The sequence below is a fragment of the Cornus florida genome, unplaced genomic scaffold (genome assembly GCF_030987335.1).
Source record: "Cornus florida cultivar Cherokee Brave unplaced genomic scaffold, ASM3098733v1 CherokeeBrave_3.0.0_Hap2_Chr05, whole genome shotgun sequence".
NCBI classification, from domain to species: Eukaryota; Viridiplantae; Streptophyta; class Magnoliopsida; order Cornales; family Cornaceae; genus Cornus; species Cornus florida.
Genome location: NW_026775575.1, coordinates 93,014,486 through 93,035,904, shown reverse-complemented (window position 1 = coordinate 93,035,904; position 21,419 = coordinate 93,014,486). Strand labels below are relative to the sequence as shown.

Here is a 21,419-nt window from a genome sequence, read left to right as displayed (position 1 = left end):
AATCCTTGATTCCATCTTCATTACTTGCCGGATTTAGGTACCGTTTGAGGCAAAACGACGAGTGTGACGAGCTCTACGTTCTAGTACTAGCAATTCTAGTTTTGCTACCTTCCTTGGAGCTCAAAAATTTAAACCCATTTCTAGGGTTTTGCCTATTTTGAGGTAGGGGCATCTTAATCCACTCTAGTCTTGTTCTATTGTGAATTTTACCTCCATGTTGTATTAAATATGCTTAATTTAGAGTTAATTATATCTATAATGGTATTAATGATGTCTAGAGGGTTTTCACGATCTTGAATATGGTTGGTTCATGTGCAAATTATATTTAGTTGTTGATTTCCTATGTTTACTATGTGCTAGCATGCTGAAATTGATGTATGAGAGTATGCTTATTTAAATTGCGCCAAATTTCCCAATTCATGATGTTGAGCTCATATATATATATACATGCACATGCTTAAATGTATTTTGTTGTATCTTAATGTGTTAATAATTACTTGGGAGATGTTGAACATGTTGAATGTTTAATTTTATGATGGAAAATTTTAAATGCCATGACATTGAATGTATGGAACATATATGCATGCACATACCATTGGGTTTGCATGAAATGGGAGAAATTGTTCTTGAAATAAATATGGGGAATTTCAGAGAAGTGTTTTTGATAAAATGGTTTTATGCGAAACCCGGTCACTGCGGGGTTACCAACGGCCGGAGGTTAATATAGCCTAGAGGGGATTAGGGAGTCGCCCTAGCGTGGTTGCGCTAGCTGGGCCCCATAATGACGCCGCGGGGTTACCAAGGGTCAGGGACACTAGCCAATCCTCCTTTCATGTCGCGGCGGCGTTACCAAAGGGCGGGCTGTATTAACGTTTGAAAGTGATGATTTTGAGAATGAAAATGGGGAGTGTCATTGACATGCATTGCATTTCATTGCATTGCATTGCATTGTTTATACTTGGAATTGACTTGTATGTTGTATTTGATCCCCTACGTTGTATGATCCCTATCTCTCATTGGCCTATACTTTGCTTGAATTCACAAGGACACAAGATTTTTGTCTTAAGTGTCACCTACTGAGCATATAGCTCACCCTACTATTTATACATTTTTTTTCAGGTCTTGGAAAAGAACCGGTGAACGACAACCCACCTCAAGCTTGAGCGATACTAGAAGCTCAGTTTTGTGTCTTTTGTATATTTCCCATTATTTTTGCAAAGCACTAAAAGTATAAAGGTATATATGTATATTTTGCAAAACTTTGTCATGTAACCTTGTTGACGAATGGGAAGGATAATTTTCGTTAAAGTAATTATCGGTGTTATTTGATTGTGTATGATCATATACTGTTGCCGTGAATTCGGAAATTGAGCCATGATAGGTTAAAAATGAATTTAAACAGGGTATTGTAGGCCTTTTTTTTAGGGGAGGTTATGCCGAATTTTTTATAAAATTCTTAGCATCAGCTAGGGTCGTTACATTATACTTCATGAGACACTAACAGACCCATCAATTTTCTCCATTTGCATTATGGTTAAAATTTAATAAAAAAATTTAAAAATAAAAATGTCAAGTAGGGTCCCAATGCCTTGATTGATTTGTTAATGTTCATGCATTTGAAGGGTTAGACTGTTTGAACTTTTTTCTTTTTCTTTTTTCTTTTTTTTTTTTTAAAGGTAAATTAGACTGTTTGAACTTGGTATATAGAATGTCATACTTTGACCTGATATTTTATGAGGCGCGCACTTAGGAGGCCTATCGATTTTTTCCATTTGTATTATGGTTAAAATTCAATAAAAAATAAAAAATAAAAATGTCAAGTAGGGGCCCTAATGCCTTAATCAATTTGTTAATGTTCATGCATTTGAAGGGTTAGACTGGTGAACTTTGAATGGGTATATAGAATGTCAAAATCTTTATATAAACACAAAATTTAATTAATATTTTTTCATTCAAGACCCCATGCAAACATCACAGGTGCATGAATATTGCAGATTACAACTAAGTGGTGGGGGGACAATGCACCCTTCAATATGATATGCACCTTTTATGTAAACATGCATAAACAATATATATAAAGTTCTGGCTGCATCAGTTGAGCTTTAGTTATGGCTTTCAAATCCAAGACAATTTCTACCAGTGGTCTATATAAAATTAATAAGGGTCATTATTGTTTTTTTGAAATGATATAAGCTTTAATTGCTAAGCATAAACACATCAAATTCGAGTTTGATAATAATTTGTCACATCTCATATTGTTTGAAAAAGAAGTTGTTAGCACTTATACGCGCGCGTGTGTGTACGAAAAGAGTGTAACATGATCTAATGACACAATCACATTCCAAATATAAGAAATTAAGTAAGTATCCAATCTGTTATGAGTGAAGGGCGTATTGTAACACCTTGGTGTGAAGGTGCAGTGACCTCCACATTAAACATTAATCTTCATCTTAGTCCTCATTATATTAACCAAAGCTTACGTGAGATAAAATAATTAAAAAATTAAAATTTTAAAAAGATTTGGTATATGATAAAAAAGAATGGAAAAATAGAATTCATATTGTTCACATACTTACGGAGAATATAGGCAAGGATGATGTTATTAAAGACTTCTTAGAGCAACTCCATGGGAGCCTTTTGGGCAATTATGGGTCAGATTTAGCTATTGGACTCCTCCAATGGTCTATCCAAAAATTGGGCCCCACCCAATGGCTATGGGAATGAGTAGTTGAAAACCACAACCCACTTGGCGAGCGCGGGCCTACCATGCGGGCCCTCATCAGTTTTTTTTTTAATTTTTTTTTTTTCTAGTTCAAAACTCTGTTCCTAAGGCTCTATTTGTCTGTAAAAAAATTCAAAAAAATTGATTTTTGGCTTCTTTTGGTCTCTTTTTTTTTTTTTTTTTCCTCAAAATAATTGAACCATTATTTTGTTAAAAAAAATCTACTTTTAAAAATATTCCTTCTTACTTTTATGTCCTATCGTATTGTTTTTAATAATAACTATTGTATTGTTTAAATTTTTTGTATGACATAGCCATTTTAAAAATATAGCTGTTAAGAAAAAGTTAAAAAATAAAATTTATTAAAATTTAAAAAATATTAATATTTTTAGAGAGTGAAAATGCATCATTGGAGTATATTCGATAGCTAAAATTTAGAGATTTTAAAACGCTGACGTGATTACGAGAAATACTGACGTAAATATTAAAAAATACTGATGTGGTAAATTCAAAGAACCTACTGAAAATGCTCTTACAAAAGGCAAACAACAATAAAATTGAGGGTCAAATTTGTTAAAGGTTGGGATTGAATTGGCGGCTGTTATTTTCAAAGCTTGATTATATTATAATTATAGGAAGGGGGAAGACAAAAGGAAGACCTTTCTTTTGTTTTTGATCATCTTCTTTACTTCAGGAAAATGATTGAGATGGTTGGAGCAAGTGAAAGTTTCAAATTTTGACTGATTTTTGGTCAAAAATATTTATAAAATTATGTATTCTCAATCACAAGGACAAAAATGTGTTTTTTGAGGTCTGGACAATTTGGCTAGTGATGATGCTAGAGGAAACACAAGGACCATTATGTTCCAGTGGAGGACCCAGAATTTTACTTTGAATGGTCACTCATTTTATAATAGAAACTCTACGGCTAAACATTTAAAAGTTTAATTTGTGAAGTCAAAATTTTAAATATGTAGATGTTAATTAGCATGCTCTCAAAAATTTTGGAATAATTTTTTTAGTGTTCATCAAATACTTTTCATAACAATTCTGATTTGGTAAGTCTTGTAACAATGGTTTACATAGAACAAAGTTTGAAAAACTAGTTATGTGAAGTCTAGTTTAGAACGGTAAATACAGACTTACAATTTTGAGAGAATGACTATTAATCTATTTCAATGGTATGATATCTTCTTTTTAAAGAAAATGTTGTGGGTTCGAATCTACTTACTCGAGTTTTCTGATCTTATTTCTAGTGAGGCTAGAACAAGTGGCCAAGTTGTTAATAATGTGTATTATTATTTTTTTAATATAGTGTATTATAAAAAAGTAGTATTTGAAGGGTCTAATAAAACATACTACCTCCGTCTTATATTAGTTGTCCTTTTCAAAAATTAATTCACAATTTTTGTGAGTCAAAATTATCGAAGTAGACATTTAATATGTGATATAATCATATAAGTAGTATATAAATAAATAAAAAGAATATGATCAAAAATGACTTAGAAATAAAAATTAACATTGAATCAAAATTTTCGAATTAGACAAATAATATGGGAAATTTGTATAAGACTACAAGAGATGAAATTGATACAGTATAATGTCTTCTCGCAAATAAGAAGATGTTAGTCATTAGTTAGAAGCACAGGAAGCAGGGTCAATGGAAGATAGAGAGAGAATGAATGGAAGATCTAGAGAGAGAGAAAGGTATGACAAGTTTAGTTTACCTGAATTCTTGGAGTCGTGAGAAATGAGTGTCTTTGATCAATGCATGGGTCGATTCACCTACAAGTGTCAGCGATCCGAATAAGCATGAAAAAAAAGTCTTATGATCCTATTCTTAATCTTTATTTAACATGGTGCAATTATAAATCAAGCTTGAATTATTATTATTATTATTTTTTATCAGAATTAAGCTTGTATATATTTAGTCATTAGTCATATCACTCATTTAGTAATAAATTAATAATCTTGCTGCATATATAGATCATAAATAAAAACAAAACAAAAAGTTGGTAGCCTCGAGCAGTGGACCAGCCTAAAAACAAAAAAAAAAATTGTCAAATTAACTGTTCTGAGCTCTTTCTGTATGCTCGTATTTAATTATTAATAATATATATATATTTCAAGTTCTCCTAATCCCATAAGGGATAAAGTTTTATTCTACTATATTTAATTACACCCCAATAAATTAAAGGCATTTCTTCTTGCGCTGGCATGGTAGGACCATCCCCACGTGAATACCACGTGCTTTTATGAATGTGAAGTCAGCCTAAGCCGCCCCTCTGTGTCTCTCTCTCACACACACACACACTCACTATATGTAGTATTATACATGTATATTATTTATATAACACAAAGTCATCCGAAGCCAATAGATGAATTGAAAGTACAAACCACCAACTAGTATATAATATCCTAAGTTCATAACCACTACCCACTCTCCACACAAGCAAACATGAACCTCTTCAACTCCCAAGACCAAAGACACTACTCATCCCAGTCCAAACACAACAAAAAGAGACTAACCCAAGACCAAGTGAGCCTCCTAGAGACCTGCTTCGACTCCAACAAGAAGCTGGAGCCGGAGCGGAAGCTCCGTCTCGCCCGCGAGCTCGGCATTCCGCCGCGACAAATCGCCATCTGGTACCAGAACAAGCGAGCCCGGTGGAAGACTCAGAGCCTAGAGCTCGACTACAACGAGCTCCGGCTCAATCTTGAAGCGGCATTGGCCGACAAGAGACGGCTGGAGCGAGACGTCCAACACCTCAGGGGAGAGCTGGAGAAGGCTCGAGAGATGTTGTTTGGTTTGAACCAAGCAGCAGCAGCAGCAGTAGTGTCACCTCCGGCTGTTTCTTCTCTCTCTAGATCTCTCTCTAGCTGTGGTGATCAGGAGAGATGGAGCTCTAGTATGCATGATCAGGATCATCATCATGTGATCAGTTATTCTACTACTACTACTACTACTAATTGGGTGAGTGATGATCATGTTGAGGAGTCTTTGAAGATTGAGGAGCTCTATGCTTGTTTAATGGGTATAAATGAGTCCTCACACTGTGGTTAATTAATTGTGGCACTAAACATGCCCTTATCCTTTTATTTTTATGTTATGCATGTCTCTCTTTAACAATATCAATGAAAATCTTAGTAATTCAAGGGTAAATATTTAGTACTTTCGACACTACCGATAATATAGTACTTATTTTTTTTTGTGAATAATATTTGTTTGTCTTTAATATTTTTTGGTAATTCAAAAACAATTAAGGTGAGAAAAGGTGTTATGAATAATTTAAAATTTCACAAATAAACACTTTTATCAGATTTTATGATCATCAAAGCTAGATTGAAGTGATGAAAGGTTGTCTAAGAATTCACAAATAAGAACCATGTTTTGATTTTTATGACTTCAATAATCGTTATCTTCAAATTTAAATTTTGGAAGAATTAGAAGTACAGGAAATGAAAGGAGAACGTTATATTATGGCAAGTGAGATAACCGAATCATCATATTCAAATTAATTTTAATTTATTGCGTGTAATTCAACTTCGAGTTCCTTCATATAAAGTTCTTGACTTTTTAATTGCATGCAATTCAACTTTTGCGGTCTATCAATAAAGGCAAACCATTTGTATGAACTCCTTAGGCTTAGTGTGGATACATTGATGAAATTATAAGGAAAAGAAAAGAAAAAAAAGATAGAGAGAGGGATAGTGATGTTCATATTTGGTTTGTCAATGAGTAGAGAAAGGAGAGAGGATTTGGAGAAAAATGATTTTGTTATCCATCCAAAAGTGAAAGTTTTGAAAAGAAAAGATAGCAACTTAAGTGATGCTTTCATAATTTAAGGAAGAAAAAAAAAACCATAGATTCAAAAGATATTTGAGCCCACTTTAACATCAGGGTATGATAGTAAATTGGTCAAAATAATTTCTTTTATTTTCCTCTTATTTACCTTTTCCAAATTAATAAAAATCTCATCATTTTCTTTCCTTTCTTTTATAATTTATCGAAACATAAATATAGGTTATAAGTTATAACTAACTTTTCTTTTCTTTTTTATTTTCTCCCATCACTAATGTTATCTTTCTCTTTTCTTTTCTCTCTTATTTATCCAAACAAGCCTTATATAACATCTGTACAATTAATTTGCCCTTAGTTATTGCAAGTATCTTATCAAGGATGGCATATGGTTGACTCCATCCTATCCATACAAGTTTTAGGATCATAATTTGGCTCTTAGACGCTTAAATGCATTAGAATCAAAAGGTTTGAGAATTATTGGATGTAAACCAAGTATATGGAATGCAAATTTAATAGATATATAGATGTAACTAGTAGAATTGGAGCAGGTTAGACAAAATGGAGACAAGCTAGTGCAATTTTATGTGATAAGAGAACACATAAGTTAAAAGGAAATTCTATAGGACCGTCATTAGACCAACTATATTGTATGGAGTGGAATGTTAGGCCTAAGAAAGAAAAAAGAATAATGCCTTCATGTAACGGTAATGAAAATGTTAATATGGATGAGTGGAGTGACTAGTAGGCCAGGCCACTTAGAACGACCGAAACTCGGGAATCCGAAACACTAACCGGGTCCTTACCCGAACCCGTACCCAAGGGTAAAATGGTCAATTCTAGGTATGGAAATAAATGAGATGACTCTGAGTAAGTCATACAAGATCAAAATAAGTCCAAGTGATTATTTGAACCCATATCGCAAGGTTCTAGACACAAGAATGGTGATTTCACACATTCGCCTCCTTCGATTACAAGGATTAATTCCCAGAGCAGTCCGTACTAAAAAGACCATAACTTTCTTTAAAAATGGAATATATGGCTGAGATTGGTATCGTTAGGAAGTTGACTTAAAAGCCTTGAAATTGGACTCAAATTTGACCCATTTGGAATTAAATTAAGGAGATATGGTCATTTAAAGTCGGACTATGAAAGCTGGTACACTGGGTTGTGTCGGTCGGCTGAAGCCATGGGTCAGCTGGTCGAAAATGGATGGTCAGCCGGCCGAAACAACCTCCCAGGCTTCCCTACATTCTGTTCGAGCCAAAAAAGCACTGTCGGTCGGCTGGCTTATATCACCAGCCAGCCGACAGACCTTGGGAGGTGAAAAATGGCCAGTTTACAAGGACTAATAGCTATGGACTTCACCTACATCAAATATATGGATCCTAATGCTATCCAAACAATAATCTAAGTCAAACAACATGGCATAGAAATGTCGTTACAACATATGTGAGTAAATGAGGCATGCAAAAGTATGCATTTAACATAGGAAGCATACTTTGAAATGAAATGGCACCTTGGCCCCAATTACATCAATTTGAAATCACTTACATAAACATTCCCTAATATTAGTACATAAGTTTATGTCTATAAAGAAAGAAAGGAACAACATTGAGTTTGAAATCTCAAAATATACAATAAGGTGTGTTTACAACAAAATACATCAACAATGAATCAAGACATGCCATTGACTCCAAAAGTCATCCTAAACAACTCCTTTCCTGAAAAATGTTTGTAATAAAAGGGGTTAGCACCACGTACCGCTCAATAAAGTATTTGCAAAACATCGCTCTTAAAGTCCCGAAATAGACACATATAGAAAATGAAGGTTAAGATAGGAGGATCATGTTATTCCGGGAAAAATAATGAAATCAACTATACATTGCATTAATAACAATATATATGTATCAACTTAATCACATTCACACACACACACACAAGTCCATCACGAGACTAACAATGCAATCAATGCTTATGTCATGAATCCTCCCGAACCAATTCCATGATCTTATCCTACACACAATTTTATTTTCCTAACCAACCATCTCACTACACAAATCCACACTAGAGGCTACTACCTCCAAATGGCACAAATCTACGACTTGTCCACTATTTGGAACACTGGTTAGCTATTCCTGGCGTGAGACCACCACTCATCGAACCATTTGCGGCCTAGTTATCGAAATCTCAAAAATAAGACTACCGTTTGTCTTCCGTCCATCACAATTCCACTAACTTGAAACCTCATCTTTTCTACATTCCCCTTTCCACTCATATATTCTCTACCCAATGCATAAGCTAAAATACCTCCACGAATGCACCTAACTAGCATCATGAAATGAATATGCCAAGCATGCTTCTACCACGAAACTCAACGCATTACTTCACATAATTAATTTACCAAATATCAAGCATGTTTATTAAACATTTACACAATTATCTTTACATGCAAGATTGGCATATTTTTATCATATAAGACATACTAACTATTTTCTCACAAAATCATTTCAGCATACTATTGGCACAAATTTAACATACAATCATACTTGTCACTTTTCCACATAGATGACATAAATTATACACAACTAAACCTTATACAAAACATGCCAATAACTTATAGTTTCATATAATCAATTAAATTACTACAATGATGTAACCATAGCATGCTATAACACAAAATCAACACATAAAAACTCACAAAACCCCAAGACTCCATGAATTAGACACCTCTACCTCAAATTAGGGTGAAAACCCTAATCCTACCGAAATCAAAATACCTCCCTCGCGAAACTGGCTCCGTAGGATGAAAGAGGAGGCGAAGGAGATCAACATTTCCTCTTGAAGCAACCACATAAGCTCAAGTCCACGACTAGGTCAAAATCTTAAAGTGCTCCAATAGACTTCATAATCACCTCATGTTGTAGATCAAGAGATGCTCTACAATATCTCTAACTAGCGCCTCTTCTAAATCTTATCTCCAAGAAACCCGAATTCGATCCCAAAGTGGCTCAAATCTCTAATTTCTTTCTATGGGTGTGTAGAGGAGAAGGAGAGGAAGAACTTTCCATTCTAGAGCACCCTTAAAATCATGGGTTAAGGGCCTTAAATCTAAACTTTTCGAAACTTATATATGAAGGTTGATATATGATTAGATATAGAGAGAGAAAATGTGAGGAATAAGAAGGTGAATAGTGGCCAAAATTACAAATAAATCATATATATAGTCCCACACAACTTCTTACTAATTACGTCATTTAACCCAAATTTTCATAGCTAATTACTTCCTTCCTCCAAGCAACTTTCATGAAATTACACTAAGGCAGCACTGAAAATATAACAATAATGCCTTCCAAAGGCCTTTAATTTAAGCCCTCGCCATTTCCGCGCAATCGGGCAACCCTGGACCTACAGGGAACCTTCCGGTCCAAAATTTCAAAAATGACCACAATGAACTCAAGTGAGTTTTCTAAGGGTTTTAATCCTAAAGAAACATCCCAACCAACTTCCGGAATACCATGGCACGCATCCCCATGCACAATTAAAAAAAAAAGCCTGAAAATATTGAAAAAATCCAGGACGTCACACCACGAATAAAAATGTGAGAGAAAAATTAGGGGTAAAGTCTATTGGTGAGAAAATTCGAGATAGTAGACTTAGATGGTTTAGACACGTACACGTACACGTACATTAATTCTAATAAAAGGTAAGAGATCGAAAAAGTGATAAAAAAATAGGGTAAATTTCACTTACCTCCCCTAAGGTTTATCAAATCTCACATACACCTCCGCTACGTTTCTTAATCTCACTTATCTCCCCTATCAATGACTTTTCTACCGTTTTGCCTATGAAATGTTTATTGTAATTTCAGACATTAGAAGGGCAAAATGGTCAGGCAGGGGAAAATCTGTTACATAAACTAGAACCTCAGGAGAGGTAAGTGGAATTATGAAATGTAAAGGGACCTATGTGGAATATTGACAAATCTCAGGAGAGGTAAGTGAAATTTTAGTAAAAAATAACATGGTATAAGATTATTAGAAATGATTTTTAAAAGTTAAAGTAGGTGAAATGACATGTAATAAAAAAGTTTGAAGAGAAAATTCATGTAGCGGACACCATTTATATGAGAATGAGGCAAGGATGATTATAGTGATTATGAATTTTATTTATTAACAAATAATCTATGAATATATACACATTAAAAATGGGTTATTACTTCTAATTACATATATTAGGATCTTCATCTTTCAAGGAGAAGATGAAGGGTTCAATTTGACCTAGTGATGGACTCATATATTTAAATTTTTAGTGGGGGCAATGCTGAATAATAATAAGAATAATTTTTTTTTTTTTTTTTTTTTTTGAACCAGGATAATTAATTCAAATCCGTAAATGTTTGTTGATAATAATTTCATTCAATAAATTTATAATTGTATTATATGAGTCTTCATCTTCTTTTTTTTATTAGGTGATACTCACACACACGTCTTTACTTAGGTAAGAGCGTGGTACCACTAGGTCACAGGCCTGTTAGTGAGTCTTTACCTTTTAAAGTATATAATATACGGAAAAAAAATCCCAAGAGGTACCAACAACCCTACTGGGCCTCACATACGTCCGTCCCTGATCTGATTCTCTTACGTCCGTCCCTGATCTGATTCAAATTGTTTATGTGCATTGTTTCGGCTCAAATTGTTTATGTGCAATATTGTATGCTTTATATAGATGAATATCAATTATTTTTGAGAATATTTTCTTTTACTTAAGTGAACAATGGACGCAATTAAATGAGATTACCTTTGCATTCTCTCCTCCTCCTCCATCTTCTTCTTCTTTAAAATTATTTCATTTGTCAAAGGACTTCATAATAGTTGTCTCAACTATTGACACCGGCCATACAATTAATCAAAACATGCCCCAACAATTCAGCAACAAGAGTTATGAACTCATCATGACTGAGCTTAAAATAGTCAAATTTATGCAAGTGTAGGTAAAGAGTTCATATATAACAATCTTATTTAAGAGTCAACATAACCTTATTTACAATTCAGCAACAACAGTTATGAATTCATCCTTAAAATAGTCAAATTTATGTAAAGAGTTCATATATAACCATCTTATTTAAGAGTCAACATAACCTTCAACAAATTGCTTAACTCCATTTAATAGGCTCTAGTACCATTTGGCATGCCAAAGTGGAACAACTTGGCTCCATGGGTCAACTTCTGACACGCACGTACAATATCAAAATCTGACATCAACAATAATCATTTTTTTCAACATTGTAGGGTAGTTTTGCATAAACCTCCATAACTACATACTTTGACGAGCATAATTCTTCTCCCTCATAGTCATACTCCTAATAGCTACGGTGGAAGAGGCCATCAGTCTTTTAGTGCAGGTCTGTGGAAGACCATCGGTCTTGAAGGCTAAACCTACTCAAAGTTGTATATATATATATATATATATATATATATATATATATATATATATATTGTATTCCCATGCCAAAGTGGCTTAATTATTAAAACTTCAATATTACAAGTTGCTTCTTCTTCACATTCCCGTTGAATGAACTAGAAGCCTTTTCTTCTTATCCTTCGTTTGATTAGCTGGAAATAGCAAGAAATTTTTTTTTTTTTTCAAGAAAAACAGAGTGTTTTTAAAAAAACCATCCTCCTCCTTTTACTTTTGGCTCATAAAGAATCAAATTTAATTTTTGACTTCTCTTAAATGTAAATAATTTCTTAGAAGAGTTTGAGTACTAACTTAAAAAAAAAAAAAAAAAAAAAAAAAAAAGAAAAAGAAAAAAAAGAGCTTTTGATTTCTGTAAACGACCATATAAAAATATTTTCAGATGATCATTGCGCAGGATGCATGTATAGTAAGAGCTGACAGTGAGTCTCTTGAGATTCATTAATATTGGTGACTTCATAATAAGAAGAAAGTCCGTCATTAACTTATGGCATGCCAAAGTGGAAAAATAGTGTCTCAACATCTGAGAGAATTAATATGTCAAAAGCTGAGATAGATAGACTTTAATTTCATTTCCATTTTGAACATATATTCAGCTGACATAGGGCTGCTGATCCTACTATATAATTAGACAAAAGAGGGAGAGCATTGGATTCAAAGTGTTTGAATATGAAGTGTACCTAAGAACCTAAGTGACCTTTCATATTGAGGATTTAAGTCAAAAAGCCCTTTTCATCAATCGATTTCCTTCCACTAATAACAATATAAAAAATTTACATGGCTTTCTCACATTTTAAATTTGAGTTGCGGTAAAAAAATACTTTTATAATATGCGTGCAGAGTATATAATTTTTTATACGTTTTAAAAGTGTATTACTATTTTTACATTCTAATAAGTCTTTAACCTTTAATTTTAGAGCAACCAAGGAATTAAATGTCAAAAGACTAAAATACCCTTCCATAACTGAATAAAAAAATACGTAAAAAACTAATTAAATGTTAAATGACTAAACTTTCTATCTTTTCTTTCTCTTTTTTTTTTTTGGGTTGTTTCTTCATCATCACCGTCGTATATCTAAACTATCGACAATAGAACAGCGACGATAACTTGATATATTCTGCAACGATGTTCTTACTATCGAGGACAATGACTTACCCTTGTCAGTTCAGTGTGTGTGTGTGTGTGTGTGTGTATAAGGGCATTATTAGAAGAGATAATGACGTTTTTAAAATTTTATACATCAACAGTAATTTTAAGCCATTTTTTGTTCATTTTTCAAACTTAATGGGACTTATATACATAACATAAGCCTTTTTGGTTTTTTGTTTTTTTAAAATTTAACAAACTTATATATACAACATAAAGAATAGATGTATTATTTGTTCAAAATGTAAACATTTGGAGTGGTTTTCTCACTTTACCTTCTAAACTATAAAAGAGAGAGACATTCAGGCATAAATTAACTAGTCATACTAAAACGAAATGTGATGATACAAGTGACCTGCTAGACAAATTATTTGAGAACATGCTCATCTTACAAAAGGACATGAATCATCTCACCAATTCAAATCGTATAATTGACAATCCACTCCATATTGTCTTCTACAAGACTAAGCGCATCTTCAATTAATGCTTCAAGTTTCATACCTTAAATTTATTTGAGGTATGATGTGACAAATTGACATATGACATTTTAGCATACTCTATCAATATGTCTAATTTATTAATTTATTAATATTTAAAATTTCGTGCCAAATTTGAATTGTTTGTGGGATCTATAGATTAAAATAATGAGAAAATTTTATTTGGCATACCATTTTTTGATAAGTCAAATTTGACATATTTAATAATATGCTAAATGCCAAGTAGGCATTTGAGATATGATTGGAGGAGTTCTTGGTGTAAAAAATAGTTGTTGCAAATGTCACATAAGATTTGACATATTAATGGGAGATGCTCTAATACTTACATATTAATGGCCAAAAGATGTCACAAAAATCAAACCAATCAAAATTTAGGCTATGTTTTTTAAAAAATATTTTTTTTTTCAAGTAAAATATTCTTTTATTTTCATTTTGTCGGGATTTGGCATAGGTTTACGTCCAGATTGAGGTCAAATCCATCAGGTTAGGCATGTTGCCGAAAATTGATGGATAATTTATTTTTATTATATTTTAATATTTTTTTCTTAGTAATTATTTTACGACAACCAAACATAAGAAAATAAAAAAAAATATTTTTTAAAAATATTTTAAGCCCAAATAAACGGAGTCTTAATGTAAAATATTTTTCTTGAAAAAGATTTTTTTTTTGAGGTAAAATATATATATATTTACTATTTTTGTATTTGGTAAAGGTCTAGATTAAAATTAAAGTCAAATTTATTGGGCTAAGTATAAAATATCTTGTCGAAAATTAATGAATAATTTTAATATTTTTTTTTCACAAATATTTTACGATAACCAAATACCAAAAAAATAAAAAAAATTATTTTTTGAAAATTATTTTAAATCCAAACATAATAGCCTAAAAATGTAGTATAACTTTTTCTTTTTTTTTTTTTTTTCATTTTTGAGACTATATCCACTGCTAAAACCGTTCTTAAACCCCCAAAACTCGAAAAGCCGCACCGCGTCGTTATGATGGCGTTTTCTAGGGTTACAGTCACTAGTTCTTCTCTGTTTCGTCGGAGTTTTCTGTCATCCCTCAATCCTCTATCTGTATCTCCTTTCACTCTCACTCTTCAATCAATTCGTAGAGTCACTCTCTCTGCTTCTCTCTCTACCCAAGAATCAACTCCTTCAATTGAATATGCATCCCCCAAGAATAGCAACCGTTGGAAGCCAATGTGTTTGTACTACACGCAGGGTAAATGCACAATGGTAAGCTTTCCCAAAGCGCATAAAGTAGCTAAATTCAACCAATCCTTTCCATACATACATGAGTATGTGTGTGTATATATATGTTGCTTATTGAAATGTGTTGCTGGTAAAATTTGACTGTGGCTTGCTGGTAATTGGATTTCTATGTATTTTGCACACCACGTGTTCGATTCGAACTGTCTAAGAGAAGAATCAATTTGCTGCTGGTCTAATTGTGGTTCTCAATTCTGCAGATGGATGATCCTGTACACCTACAGAAATTCAATCATAATTGCTCTGGGGAGCTTAAATTAAATGCGTCGGAGTGCAGGAACATGCGGTCTCAGCAGTTAGATTTTTTTCTTGTCCTTGATTTAGAGGGAAAAGTTGAGATTCTTGAGTTTCCTGTTTTGATGATTGATGCAAAAACCATGGATGTTGTGGACTTCTTCCACAGGTTTGAATTCGTTTTCTTATGGTGTGTTCAAATATGATTGAAATAACCTGTTCTTTTTGTGCATTCTGTTCTGTGAGTTAGGGAATATAAATGTTTTTCTTTCTTAAGGGCTTTTTGGTAGGTCCTGTTGAGTGTTGAAAACTGAAACGTTTCAGTGGTTTCTTTGTTAAGTGTATTTGATAATATATCAGTAGTTACCATTTCTTGATTTCACTTAGAAGGGTTTGACTTTTCTAGATTTCACTTCGAAGGGTTTGACTTTTCAGTTAGAGAGACGATTAATATTGCTAAACAAACTTATTCAAGGTTGTTTTAAAATAAAATTTGAATCAAAATACTTTTGCATTTGTAATCCATCACTAAAGACATCCACATAGTCTTGTTAGCATCTTGTTAGTTTTAATTTTTCTTGGGAAAAATGATTAGAAGTACATTTGTAAGTAGCCGACATAGCACGGCGGACATGACAGAATTAGATATTTGGAGTCAAGTTTTGGCAACAAATACCCTCACTCAAATAGAATAAGCATATGATCTTAATCAGTAGCAAAATTAAATTTAATAAATCACATCTTTGTTCATAACCTTAAATAAAAAAATTAAAAAAAACTTATTGTAAAACTATAAAGCATTGGTTGGCTGCAATGCAAGCAACTACTTGATTTGGTTCACATTCCATAATAATTGGACACTTTATTTTTCTGTAACTTCTTTATTAAAGGGAGCTCTTTTTGATATTAGGATCAATAAGGGAAACAAAGTAATTTGGTGTGAGGCAAACAGCCTCAAAAAGATCGTTGGGTTACAATCGCTAAAAAGGCGCAATTTTGAGAAAATAATTTATATGTGTTAAATTAAAATCTTTTTCCCCAGAAGATTTTATTATTCGTACTGATAACCAAGCAGTCAAGGATTTCCTAATAAACAAAAAGAATTGTTTAGAAGATATTTCGGGCTGTGGGTTAGCTTGTATTTCTTCATCAACAGATTCTGAGCCTTGCTTTAAATTGAATGACATTCATTGGAGCTTCTGCATCAATACCTTGGACACCAATGGGATGTTTAGAAATTCGACAGTGGTGTGAAGATGTTCTGCTGAATAGGATGGGTAGTCCATAACCAGAGAGGTGCCAAAGCCTGCTTTGCAGTCAAACTTGCTGAAGATTTTTGCCGACATCCAATTTAAGGAACAGTACAAAGCAAGATTCCATCTTATCTTCTTGAAGACTGTTTTCCTTTTGGTTCATCTATTTAAACCGATGCTAACCGACTGCAACCAATCCAACACACGATATAGGCGATGTCAATTCAACTATGAGAGGAAGATATTTCGGGCTGTGGGTCAGCTTGTATTTCTTCATCAACAGATTCTAAGCCATCAGAATTGTTTCTGGAGCAAGATAAATATGAAATCGTTTTATTACCTATTTAATTGCCAGAAGTTCTTTTTCAGAAATCTTTTGTATTCTCTCTCCCTCTCTTGTAAAACATTCTCAGTTACAGATGGGTGATCGAGGCAAACAACCTCAAAAAGATGGCCGCCTTTTTAGCGATTGTAACCCAACCATCTTTTTGAGGCTGTTTGCCGGTTTTGACTGGTCAATGGAACCTGTCGATTGGGGAGTTCTTCAAGTAAAACTCCAACTTTCAAACCTCAAAATGGATCATGATTCTCCTGGTTTAGGAATGGAAGTCCAGGATTATAGAAGTCTATTACCTCTATTGTTTCTTGTCGTTTTGCAAAACAGTGAAAGTTGCCGACAAACTATTCATCAACAGTGAAAGTTGCCGACATCCACTTTCTTCCTTTACAGTTAAACGAAAAGACAATTTCTTTAACTTTGAAGAATTTAACAATTCTGATGGCTCAGAATCTGTTGATGAAGAAATACAAGCTGATCCACAGCCCGAAATATCTTCTGGCAATTAAATTGGCAATAAAACGACTTCATATTTATCTTGCTCCAGAAGATTTTATTATTCGTACTGCAGTTTACTTCTCATCAAGAAGATGAAACCTCTTTTAAGACAAAATTTCTCTGATATCACTTTAAATCTGTGGAAGTCCTTGACTGCTTGGTTATCAGTACGAATAATAAAATCTTCTGGAGCAAGATAAATATGGGTCTCAATTCATCGACTGCTCAAACCGGAACAGCAATCGAAGATCTACAGCAAGGATTCACGCCATCCAATAGTACTGGAGATCCAGAAGGTCATGTTGCGACTGTTAATTACTTCCCAATCGACAGGTTCAATTGACCAGTCAAAACCGGAAGATATTTCGAGCTGTGGGTCAGCTTGTATTTCTTCATCAACAGATTCTGAGCCATCTGTAAAGGAAGATAACTGTAAATAAAGTTACGTCTTAGAATGAAATTTGTCCCATCCAGATGGTTCTCTAGAGTAATTTTGGTATGATAAATTTTTTGTCATTTAACCAAATAGTAATATCTTTTTCAGTTATTGGGAAATGATTCGTCTAAGACAGTGCCTCACAATTGACTGGGAAAAAGATTTTAATTTAACATATATAAATTATTTTCTCAAAATTGCCCAGGAGGAAAAACATTTCTTGCTTTTTCAAGAATACAAATACGATTGATTTTTGCAAAAGTATTTGTATTCTTGAAAAAGTAAGAAATGTTTTTCCGCCTTTTTAGCGATTGTAACCCAACCATCTTTTTGAGGCTGTTTGCAACCAATCCAGCACACGATACAGGCGCTGTCAATTCAACTATTCATCAACAGTGAAAGATCACCGATCTGTAGACAACGAAATGTCTTTGTTAGATATTTCAATGTGATTCCTGCTTAAAAAATCTGCTTCATGATTATCAAGATTAAAATTCTTTATTGTTATAGGATGGTGGGTTGATCAGTTCCTTTTCGGAAAAGAGAAGTGATCTTAATTTGGTATCAGAGCCTCACACCGAGCTTGGACCACTATTGTAAGTTTTCCTTAATGCCTTAATCGGAGGTATTCAATCCAACCTTGTCAACATCAACAGATTCTAAGCCATCAGAATTGTTAAATTCTTCTGTATTAGATTGATCAGAGAAAACATGTATTTGTTCTTCTGGCCTTTCCCACCTTTACCCGAAAGGATGACCTCAATAAGTATCCTATTTCATACAAGATAAAAAGCAACTACAGAGTTTTTTAGGAATCCTGAATTATAGCCGTACCTTTATTAAAGACCTGTCTCAAAAAGAGCTCCCTTTAATACTATTTGTTCAGCACTGTTTGTTCAGCAATGATTGAAGTAAGATTACTCATGTGTTGACCTTTCCCACCTTTACCCAAAAGGATGACCTCAATAAGTATGAAATTTGTTGTCCATGACTAGAGCAAGAATGGGTTGATCAGACTTTTCGTCACCTCTCTGGTTATGGACTACCCATCCTATTCAGCAGAACATCTTCACACCGCTACGACTGCCACACACAGTTGAAAATTTTCTCTGGATCCTACCATACCAGTAGAGAAATGGCGACAAATGAAACATCGAACCGATAACCTTGGTTTTCGTACGAATTTCATTTATCGTCTTATCAACGAAAAATGTTTGCAGACAATTTCTTTAACTTCGAAAGACAAAATAGTTAAACAGGAAATATGGGCTTTAAACAGTAATCAAATGTATGACCTTCTCGAGAAAAAGCTCATAGAAAGGACCAAAAGTCCTCATAGTAGCCCCGCTTTATGGTAAGAAACCATTGTACAGGCGCTGTCAATTCAACTATTCATCAACAGTGAAAGTTGCCGAGGCAAACAGCCTCAAAAAGATGGTTGGGTTACAATCGCTATAAGGATAATAAGAGGATGTTTCATCGGAGAAACATACTTTCTGAGCATAATAAAACTTCTGGCTTTAACTTATCTATGGAGGAATGATCCTCATATTATGAGTCTCCCGAGAAGTCACCTTATTGGAAAGCTATTGGACATTCTTTACTACTGATGCCTTCCTTGTCAGTCTGCAAGATCATTACTTTCATGCTGATTTCTTTTTTCTTTTTCTTTTTTAATAAAGTCTTTTCCTTTTCATGATTATGTTAGAAACAATAATTTGCATTGAAGGAGCTTGATTTTACTTTCTTCTTTCCACGTTCCATACAGGTTTGTAAGGCCCACAGAAATGAGTGTGCAAAGGATAGACGAATATATTGAGGGAAAGTACGGAAAACTAGGCGTTGATCGGTATGTTGTTATTTCGTTTTTAACTAGCACACTAATCATATCTATCATATTGTGACAATTTAATTCAGTAACTCGTACTTCCTCCTAAGGAAGATCTCTGTCTGGAAAAATTGTTACAAAATCTGCTGTTTGATATCCTTGAAAAACAGATATTTCTAGTTTTCTGTATTGATGCTGGGAGGATGATATAGATTACATAGATTTGCAGTGTCTGGCATGATACAGCTATCCCATTTATGGAAGTTATTGAACAATTTGAAGTTTGGATGGCTCAGCATCACTTGTGGGGAAAGGAGCTGGGTGGGCCTCTAAATAAAGCTGCATTTGTAACTTGGTGAGTTCACTGTTTTGGAGAGCTTATATGAGAGAGAAGCTCGCCTAAATTTTTGGTTCAAACCTATTCATTTCTGTTTCTTCTTCAAGTTTAACTGGATTTGGGTCTACCTAATTGCCACTTCAAGACAAAAGCTACACTCTCTTATGTATAGAAACATAAATTTGTAAATTTGGGCAACATTGATTCAAAATAACATCTTTGTATGCCTTCCATTTCCGTGGACAAGAATAAATGATTTTATATGTGGAAAGTGGAAGCAACATCTAGGACCTGTTTTTCTGACATATCTTTGTTTTACTTTTGGTAGTGGGAATTGGGATTTGAAAACAAAGGTACCTCAGCAATGCAAAGTATCAAAGATGAAACTTCCCTCCTACTTTATGGAATGGATAAATTTGAAGGATGTCTATCTGAACTTTTACAATAGGAGGGTGAGTACATGAGATGTTAAGTTTTATTCTTACAAATTGGCTGCTCTTTTCCTTTTCTGTTTACCCTTGACGTGGCATTTTCTACCTTAGATAAATAGTTTGTATTTCTAGTGTTGCTATGCAATTTGTGTTTCATTCATTGACATCAAACATAAACCAAACCAAGGCTTTATCGCATGAACCTGATAATTGACTAAAGGGAGACAGTTTATACAATGCTTAACTTCTCAACTCTAGACACTGGTTTCTAATTTTAGTCCAGGTTGGATTTAATTGCATTGTAAACAAGATCTCTTTTATATTGAGTCAGTGAAGATGCAATTGATGACCCACTGCTGCCACATATGGGGATAGAACTGGCCTCCAATGTCATGTTGGATGGTCCAGCTCCAATTTGGCGGACCAGACCAAATTGCACTCTGAATTTCTATCATTCCCAAGTGATGTGTTCTTTCTCTATTTGCTTTTCTGTTATTGACATGGCCTGTATTTGGATGGCAGGCCACAGGAATGATTACAATGATGAAGGAACTTCAAATACCATTGCTAGGAAGTCACCATCTTGGGATCGATGACACAAAAAACATAGCAAGAGTGTTGCAACAGATGCTCGCCGATGGTGCACTTTTACAGATTACTGCAAGGAGAAATCCTAATTCTCCCGAAAATGTTGAATTTCTTTTTAAAAATCGTATTAGGTAGATGCTCGCAGACGGCTTGGTCCGCATATTTGTTTTGCACAAGGTTTACATTGCAATTGTAATAGTATGTCATTGCTAAAAAAGGAGGAATTTGATTTCTCATAAGTCTCCGCTTTGCTTTGCTGATTTGGCGTTATTGCAATGAAGGCTGTGGAAGGTGTAATTTCTTTCGGCATTGTATGACAACAGATAAAAGTGAACAAATATCTGCTTAACTCGATGGATGTGTTCTCCTTGCAATGCGAGGGTCCTGAGTTTGGCTCTATGTTTTGGCGCCATTTGCATCTTGTTTTGTGTGTTTTGAGAAAAGATGTTGAAAATTACTGAGTTGGTGCTTTTTGCTGTGCAATTTGGTTTGTAAATCAGTCAAGTCGAACCAAGTCATTTTTGAGAAGTGCTGTGGAAACTCAGCTTGAGCTCTATTTAAT

The 21,419-nt window shown here is 33.9% G+C and overlaps 2 protein-coding genes across 2 annotated transcripts; both read left to right on the top strand.

The window, feature by feature from the left end:
- The first annotated feature begins 5,179 nt into the window (after nucleotides 1–5,179).
- Nucleotides 5,180–5,874, top strand: LOC132310358 (homeobox-leucine zipper protein ATHB-52). Its single transcript, XM_059808542.1, has one exon. It carries the CDS (start codon nucleotides 5,181–5,183, stop codon nucleotides 5,784–5,786), a length of 606 nt encoding a protein of 201 aa, XP_059664525.1. The 5' UTR covers nucleotide 5,180; the 3' UTR covers nucleotides 5,787–5,874.
- Nucleotides 5,875–14,583: 8,709 nt separating this feature from the next.
- Nucleotides 14,584–21,096, top strand: LOC132307673 (uncharacterized exonuclease domain-containing protein At3g15140). The gene is made up of 6 exons (XM_059805495.1): nucleotides 14,584–14,882; nucleotides 15,116–15,318; nucleotides 19,442–19,522; nucleotides 19,731–19,856; nucleotides 20,167–20,290; nucleotides 20,792–21,096. The coding sequence occupies exons 1-6, from the start codon at nucleotides 14,640–14,642 to the stop codon at nucleotides 20,990–20,992; spliced, it is 978 nt and encodes a 325-aa protein (XP_059661478.1). The 5' UTR covers nucleotides 14,584–14,639; the 3' UTR covers nucleotides 20,993–21,096.
- The last annotated feature ends 323 nt before the right edge of the window (nucleotides 21,097–21,419 follow it).

What these genes read in the sequence shown, in the direction of transcription:
- LOC132310358 (XM_059808542.1), top strand. Translation starts at nt 5,181, where the DNA reads ATGAACCTCTTCAACTCCCAAGACCAAAGACACTACTCATCCCAGTCC.
- LOC132307673 (XM_059805495.1), top strand. Translation starts at nt 14,640, where the DNA reads ATGATGGCGTTTTCTAGGGTTACAGTCACTAGTTCTTCTCTGTTTCGT. An exon ending in GTTGTGGACTTCTTCCACAG is followed by an intron (nt 15,319 to 19,441) that starts GTTTGAATTCGT and finishes CGTTCCATACAG; the next exon opens with GTTTGTAAGGCCCACAGAAA. An exon ending in GGAAAACTAGGCGTTGATCG is followed by an intron (nt 19,523 to 19,730) that starts GTATGTTGTTAT and finishes ATAGATTTGCAG; the next exon opens with TGTCTGGCATGATACAGCTA.